Source organism: Corylus avellana, chromosome 9, assembly GCF_965113065.1.
Source record: "Corylus avellana chromosome 9, dhCorAvel1.hap1.2, whole genome shotgun sequence".
Classification (NCBI taxonomy): Eukaryota; Viridiplantae; Streptophyta; class Magnoliopsida; order Fagales; family Betulaceae; genus Corylus; species Corylus avellana.
Genome location: NC_142498.1, coordinates 7,988,785 through 7,997,099, shown reverse-complemented (window position 1 = coordinate 7,997,099; position 8,315 = coordinate 7,988,785). Strand labels below are relative to the sequence as shown.

Sequence of the window (8,315 nt, the reverse complement as noted above, 5' to 3'; positions counted from 1 at the left end):
TCTCATTACCCGGTCAGTAAAAGGTAAATTGGTGTGCTGCATAAGATCCTCGACGGCAGACCGATTTTCACCATTTTCAATCAAGAACACCATCTTCTCGTATTTCTCTTTAAGATCTTCAACATCTTTATTTGTAACAACCTTCCCGGTTTTGATGTGATGTGACCGACCATGATGAGAATGGCTACACTTGGAATGACGGGTTTTGCTGTGACTGGATTCACCACGGTGTGATTTCCCACCAAGATGTGCATCATTGACGAACCCTTGTTGGTGAGAGCTCTCCTTGGTTCAGGCATTACGATGACTTCCTTGTATTGAACTTTCAGCGTCTTGTCGAGTTGATTGTTGTTGGGTTAATGGTGGTGGCTCCCCGAGCATTTCTCTTGCCTTCCTTTTTGTACTAGATCTTCTCTAGGAGGTAACCTCGAGACGATCTCTTCATTCTGTTTTCTCATAGCTTCAATGGACTCAGTTATCCGCTTCAAAAAACTTTCCAACAAAACTGTTTGAGGATTTAGTTCGTGCGACGTTCCAGGAACATCGGTTTGAACATTTGGGACGGGGTGCGGAGGTGTATTAGGGTGTGGGGGTGTGTTAGGATGTGGAGGTGTATTCACCATGTCGGAATTTTCGAGATTAGTAAGGACCGATAAAATCGATTCCCACAGACGGCGCCAAACTGTTTAGACAGTTTTCCGAATGATGACGTGGGATGGACCCCATAAATATCTGGTATCTGCTGGGATTGCTTTGCTGAGAAATATCAAAAGAAAAGGATCAAAGCTTCCGGCGTTATCCGGTAGGGGATAGCTTCGATGCCTAAGTTAGTCACAGTGTTTAAGAGAAAATATAACTTTGAAGATAAAAATGATCAGTGATATTCAGTTAAGGAGAGGGAATAAGAAGTTACCAAAATCTGAGAAGGGACCCCCCTTTTATAGGCACCAGGTTGCAACTGTTCATTTGACACTGTGAACTTTACCGAGGGTCCATGTGTCAAACAATATTTTATATTTAAAGAAGGATAAAAAATATCATGCATATATATACAATATTCCGAGAGTAACACTCGGTAGTCCACGTAAGACTCGGCATACCGAGTCTTATAACCGAGCATTGTGAACTTAGCTAAGGTAAATATATAAATTTACCGAATATAAAAATAGTGAACAATAAAAATGACTTAGCTTTAGTGATGAGCTGATAAATTATTTTACCGGGCCCAACATAGCTGGCCCATGATCCAACATATTCAAAGTAAGTGAGCCTCTGGCAGTTGAAGCAATTAATGAAGCCCCCTTTATAAATTCCCAACAAGCCTTCTCTCTTTTGTACACAAATTATCTCTACATTTCTGTTCTAATCCTCTGTTTTAATCCACAGCTTAATTATGGAGATCCATCTCCTGCGTATTTTCGCTTTTCTTGCTGTAAGCTTTGCAATCTTTCTTTCTTTCCTTCTTTTTGATTAATTTCCATGCTTATTTTCTAACGAGAATTTGTATATTTTGCAGCTTGCACTGGTGACGAGCCATGCTGCTCTGGCTCCTGAAGAATACTGGAAATCTGTTCTGCCAAACACTCCGATGCCTAAATCTGTTAGTGATCTTCTACACGAAGGTTCGTTTATGGAATCTGAGAGGACCCTTTAAATCTTTTTTCGATGAAATGATATTATGGAAGTTGAATGAGCATTTTGTTTTGGCTTCTGATTTTCATGTTGTTAACGTTGCAGATCTGATAGACGGGAAGAGCACTTCCGTTGATGTGGGGAAGGGCGGCGTTCATGTTGACGCCGGAAAAGGGAAGCCTGGCGGCACTTCCGTTAATGTAGGGAAGGGTGGAGTCGGAGTTGATACTGGAAAAGGAAAGCCCGGGGGCACCAGTGTCGGTGTTGGCAAAGGAGGAGTATCTGTGCACACAGGCGACAAGGGAAAGAAGCCTGTGATTGTCAACGTACGATTAAATCATCGTTTATCTTAAAAATTTTAATTTATAATAATAAATAAATTTAATCATTTCATTTAATTGCTGTCTAAAACAAATAAAATAAAAAAATAAAAAACTTCACCTAGATCCTCAATTATTAGTAGACCTTTCTAAATTTTAAAAACTCTCAATTTTACTTAATATTAAACATAATTAAATGACCTTTATACTCCTGAATTTATTTATAAAATTTTAAATTTACTCTTTGTAACCCAATTGTTTTTATTTTATTTAAAAATAAAAACGAAAATCAAAGATATTTGGTATTTTTGTCGGATTTTGTTAAAGTTAAAAGATGAAAATTGACAGATGGAATATATTATTATTGCATCAAATTAAAAGTTCATAAGTAAAATTAATAGTTTTTGAAATATTAGAATCTTCTCAAAACGCGTAATATATAGTTTCTCTTAAAAGATATTATAAAAATACTAGATACATAGGGGAGAAAGATTTCTATTTTAATAGTATATTAAATAATCACTTATTTCAAAATTTTAAATTTATAAAAATATAAATTTAAACATTTGATTTTTAAATTCTGACAGGTAAATCCAGGTTCGTCCTTCGTTTATCATTATGCTGCCACGGAGGATCAACTCCATGATAACCCCAACGTAGCTCTTTTCTTCCTGGAAAAGAGCATGCATCCCGGCGCAGAAATGAACCTGCACTTCACCAAAAGCTCAGAGACGGCGGCGTTTTTGCCCCGACGTGTTTCAGAATCAATACCCTTCTCATCCAACAAGATGCCAGAAATTCTGAACCGGTTTTCTGTGAAACCCGGTTCAACGGAAGCTGAGCTAATGGAGCAAACAATCAAAGAATGCGAAGAACCGGGCATTAGAGGGGAGGAAAAGTACTGCGCAACATCGTTAGAATCAATGGTGGATTTCAGCACTTCAAAGCTCGGAAAAGACGTGAACGCAATCTCCACAGAGGTGGGAAAAGAGACCCAGTTGCAGAAATACACCATAGCTCCAGGGTTGAAGAAGATGGGAGGAAAGAAAGCTGTTGTGTGCCACAAGCAAAGCTACGCATATGCGGTGTTTTACTGCCACTCGACGGAGACGACGAGGGCTTATGTTGTGCCGCTGGAGGGGGCCGACGGGAGCAAAGCTAAAGCGGTGGCGATCTGCCATACCGACACGTCAGCGTGGAACCCGAATCATTTGGCTTTCCAAGTGCTGAAGGTGAAGCCGGGGAGTGTTCCGGTGTGCCATTTCCTTCCTGAGGATCATATTGTGTGGACGAAGAACTAGATCGTCTCTTGTGTTTGAAATTAACGATATTATATTATATATGTACTTTCCATATAAATCCCGCTGCATTTTGCTTCACTACATGTTTAATTAAATAATATTCTATATATGTACTTGTGTACGACGACGTATATTTTAGTCGTTATTCGTTAATAAATACATCCTTAGGCTTTATTACGCCATTTTCTTTCTCCAGTGGTGAATCTTCTGTTTCTCCTCTCTGGCTAATAAGACTTACGTATCAACGAGTCCAGTAATGATAGTTATTTTAGCTATTTAAAATATAAGTCTTTCAATTTTAGTTTCTAATATTTTACTACAATCTTTAACAAAAATATTTATTTAACTCACTATTTTTTTTAAATGTTGTTTTTTTATCCTTACTTTGAGTGAGAGAGAAATGAGGAAAAAAAAAAAATCTTGCAAGGTGCTACAATAAACTTTCAAATATGAAAGTTTATTTGAAGAAATTTTAGCAAGATTTATATTTTGAAATGCCTGCCGGATGAGAATAATAACTCATAATACTTATATTTAAGTATAAATGGTCATTTAGAGCATTTGTTGGATATGCTCCGAGTGTTACAACGTTAATATTTTTGAACTATTGATTAAATAATTAAATTTATATTTTTTTTATTAGTTTAAATTTTTTAGATAAGTAATAACAAAATCGAATCCTTTCCAGGAGAGGTGCTGATTCCTTAAAAAGGAGGGGCAAATTTGTCCAAAAAAAGTGAAATGACAATTTTGCTTCTATTTTGTAATTAACCTCTAGTTCCTTATTTAACATGATATTAGAGTCAAATTTATTAAAAATTAAGGTTGAGTGTACACGTGAGGAGGAGTGCGATTATAATTTTTCTTTCCTAGCAGCTTAAGCTTTTGAGACAAGTAGTAATTTAATGTTATCAGAGCCAAATATTTTGTATTCAAACCCTGATTCGGTCAATTAACTTCCGTTTAAATTAAATATTTCATCTATAAAAATTGAGTTTGGACCCACACACGAGGGAGAGTTTTAAAGTATTGATTTAATAATTAAATTTATTTATTTTATATCAGCTTAATATTTTGGAAAAAGTAGTAATTTAACAGGTATATATAGTAACCCTGGTCGCTAACATTGTAACAGGATCAATCAACTTAGACCGTCTTCAAATTAAAAAAAAAAAAAAAACTCTTTAAATTATTGTCCTAAACATGAACAAAAAAATTAAAAAAAAATAAAAACTAAAACGTAAGAAATAAAAACCAATTTTTAAGGATATTTCTTATTTTTATAATAAAATATAGAAAAAAAAAATTAAAAACGAAAAAAAAATCCGATTTATAAGGATATTTTAAAAAATTAATTTAATTTTTAATTTAAAAAAAATAGAAACAAGTAAAAAAATTATAAGAAAGGGAAAAAAAAAACAATTTATAAGGATAGTTTTTTAATTTTTGGTTATTTTAAAAATATTTTTAAAAAAAAAATAATAAAAGTTTATTTTGTCAATTTTAAACTTTTGTAGGGCATTTTTGTGTTTTGGCTGGTCTTAAGCGAGACATTAACATTTGTTGGTAATTTAGGGGGAATATTGGCACAATTAATAGTATGGGGGACATTAACAATGGATTGATAGTTTGGGATCAAGATTCCTTACAATTTCTTTAAAATTCTTTTTAGGTATCGAAATACTTAAAATGCTACCTATTCAAAATGCAGCATGTTAAAATAAAAAGACAATTTTTTGCTTAAACCTTTTTTACAATATAGAGAGTGCATACCACAATTTTAATAAGTAGTATTTTTCAAATATTTTTATGCATAAAAAAGCAAAATAGCCCAATTTAAAAATCTACTATTTTTTTAAAAAAAAATTGTGATGTGAAGTGATAACGACCACTAAATTACAATATGGTTGGTTGATACAATCAACTCCATGTCATTAATGGTACAACAAATATGGTCCCTTAACTTTAACATATATATCCCTCGCGATCAACTTCTCTACAGCAAACAAACTCCAACATCCATATATTTCTTTAGTCCTTCAAAATCTCATTGTCTTCATCTTTTTCTCTCTTCACTGTGAGCAAAAAATAAAAAATAAAAAATAAATAAATAGAAATCTCTATTGCACTTTGTACTCTCCCTAAAAGTTTCATTTGTAGTTGCAGTTCTACTGTCGAATGACTGCTGGTTGTATATCATATTATGTTTGGATCATTTGTTCAACTAAGCAACATCCTGGGCGATTTGGGAGACTGATTTATCATTCATAGGATACACCGCATTTTGCTACACAGTTCCATTTCCAATTAAGAGAAATGCTACATACACACTCACGCTCACACTTAAATGAATACAATTTGACGTGACATTAAAAATTGTTAAATTTTTCATTTAATGATAATTTTTAGTGTCGCATTAAAGAAAGTGTAGGATTTCTCATTATTAATGACACTGTAGAGATATGAGGAAAATGAAGTTGAAAGTCATTATAAAAATAGGGAATGTTAGTATTCTCCCAGGAGAATAACTTCAATGTGGTCAATACACAAAACTCCTGTTTTGTGCTCACCATTCAGTGGTTGCCGTATCAGCCGGAACACTCTGAGAAAAAACACACAACCACACCTAAATATATCAAGTTTTATTAAATTTAAAAAAAAATAAATAAATGTAGAGGGTGGCAGAGGGAGGTGGGGGCAGTTCGCCGCCATCCTCAGCCAATGGAGGTGGCCTGCAAGCCAGCCCCAGTGGCCTCCCGGGCCAAGGGGCTGCTGCGCGCCACCCCAGATGGCCTTGGGGTGGCTTGCGCGGCCACCCCAGTCCATCTAGGGTGGCCTGCGCCACCCCAAATGGCCTAAGGGAGGCCGCGCAAGCCACCCTCGGCGGAGAGAGAGAGAGAGAGAGGGAAAGAGATCCGGTAGCGGGGCAGACAAAGGCTGGCAGTGGCTCAATAAGTGCATGAAAGGATTAACTATGTTTTGCTATCATGCATTTTTCTTGAATTAATGGGGTGTCTCACTCTGAGTAGTGCGCACAAAAGCCCCATTTTGTGCCAAGACCACATAGAAGACGCTCTCATTCTCCTAATATTCTCTGATTCTAGGTGGATATTATTTTCTAAATAAGTAAAAATAAAAAACTTGGCTCTTACTGCTCTCACTAGATTTTTAAAAAATAATACCCACGTATCACTCGAAAAAAAAACCTAACATTTTCCTAAAAAAATAGCGGACGGTAGAATGTAGTGTCTTGTAAAAAAACTGTGGCGGCTTAGAACCTAAGGAGGCTTTCACACCACACATGCCATGCTGCATTGGGAGCCGCTCACCTCCAATTGAGTTCTGCCACCTATAATTTGGCACCTCATTTATATTTTCATTTTACAAACACTATAAAATTTGCTAAATAACTTTTATAAACAGACTGGGTACTTTCATGGAAGGTGCCACTTCAACAACTTAACAATTAAAAGTTACAAATAGAATTTTTTTTTTTTTTTTTTTTTTTTTGCCGAGGCCTCAGTGATATTTTTGGCCTATCTCGTTAGAAGGAGTTGATTTGGATCAAGAATAGATTAATAGGTGAAATGACTTTTCTGTCATTGGATGTAAATCACCTAACAGTATTAAATATTTCCTTAAACATATTGAGCAGAGCCATTTCGGCCCGCAAATATTTCATATATTCTGGTTTGAGATACTTAGACCTTTGGCTCCCTTGCACCCGCACGCCTAGATCTCCATAGTATGTACCCCTCTATTGTATATGGATACCTCCAGATTCAGTTGCAGATTTAGATGTGGTGTCCTGTGCACCTACATTATCAGGTTTCTTTCTCGGTGGTGCTCTACTTCAACAGCTTCAATTCATCTACTACTAGTGTTCTCTTCTCTACTGTAGTTTCAAAGTTTGCTTGTTACTGTAGTAGGTGTTTTTACGAGATTACCCCTACAAATCGCCATTTCAACCTTTCAAGCCACCTTATCAATTCTTTGGACTGAGTCATTCATTTAGCCAATTCCTAATAGTTCTTAAGTTTTTATTGTGTTATACTAGTTGTTTTTGGGTCTTTGTTAGCTGCCCCATTCCTTTTCTTTTTCTTTTTTTTTTCAGTTTTTTCTTTGATATGTTTCCCTCCTCCCTTATCTCCCTTCCCTTGTATTTGCTTTAGAAAAAAAAAACAAACCCTTTAATTACACCTTAATATCTTCAACAACTCGGTGATTCCATCGTGCCCCTCAATCTCAAAAACGAACATATAGAACACACTGTGAATCATCTTCTAAATGGAAGGCCTATGGACCTTGGAGAAAAGAGAAGAAAGAATAAACTTTTGGGGGTAAAAAATTTTATGGGAGGAAAAGAGGGTGCAAAAAGACAATTTCAACATTCGAGACTACTTACCCAATTTTAGTCGGGACAAATATTTCGAAATGAAATATCAACACGACAATGGCGGCCACAGTATTTAAGGGGGTTAGGTGTGGCAAGAGAGAGAATACACGTGAGTGAATGAGTTAAGGAGTCGAGGAAATAAACAAGTATGACATATGACTCATTATGGATCTTAGAGTAAAAGAAAGTTTAGAGATATGCCATGCATGCGCCTAAATTTAAAAACTCTGATATGACAATAAAAATCATCATTGACTGCTAAGTGTACTTTCATTTGTTAGTGAATGAACATAAGCGCTAAAGAGTTTGTATAGCACTCCTCAAAAGTTAAATACTTAAATGTATACTTGTACACCATCAAATTACATAAAAACTAAAAATAAATTTAAAAAAAAAAAAAAAAAAAAGTAATTTAACCTGACAATTCCATTTTAACTTTTCAATTCTTTTAAGTAATCAATCTTTGAAAACTCGAAGAAAAAAAAAAAAAAAAAAAAGGAAAATAATAAATGTAGTAATGTAGTATAAACTATTCACAAAGTTGGCAAGTTATGACACTAATGTTATTACAAAAGAGAAATGCTAGGCTTACAAAATATTTTACAACCAAAAAAAAGAAGAAAAAAAATTCTTATAAAGTGACATGGCATAACATTATTGAGTTTC

At 34.9% G+C, this 8,315-nt stretch overlaps 1 protein-coding gene across 1 annotated transcript; it reads left to right on the top strand.

Annotated features, from left to right (window-relative positions):
• Positions 1-1,339: 1,339 nt before the first annotated feature.
• LOC132189728 (BURP domain-containing protein 3-like) lies at positions 1,340-3,435 on the top strand. The gene is made up of 4 exons (XM_059604505.2): positions 1,340-1,432; positions 1,517-1,622; positions 1,738-1,958; positions 2,540-3,435. Exons 1-4 carry the CDS (start codon positions 1,394-1,396, stop codon positions 3,251-3,253), a joined length of 1,080 nt encoding a protein of 359 aa, XP_059460488.2. The 5' UTR covers positions 1,340-1,393; the 3' UTR covers positions 3,254-3,435.
• Positions 3,436-8,315: the final 4,880 nt, after the last annotated feature.

Coding starts and splice junctions, on each gene's coding strand:
- LOC132189728 (XM_059604505.2), top strand. CDS start 1,394: ATGGAGATCCATCTCCTGCGTATTTTCGCTTTTCTTGCT. Junction 1,623..1,737: donor TAGTGATCTTCTACACGAAG/GTTCGTTTATGG, acceptor TTAACGTTGCAG/ATCTGATAGACGGGAAGAGC. Junction 1,959..2,539: donor AGAAGCCTGTGATTGTCAAC/GTACGATTAAAT, acceptor AAATTCTGACAG/GTAAATCCAGGTTCGTCCTT.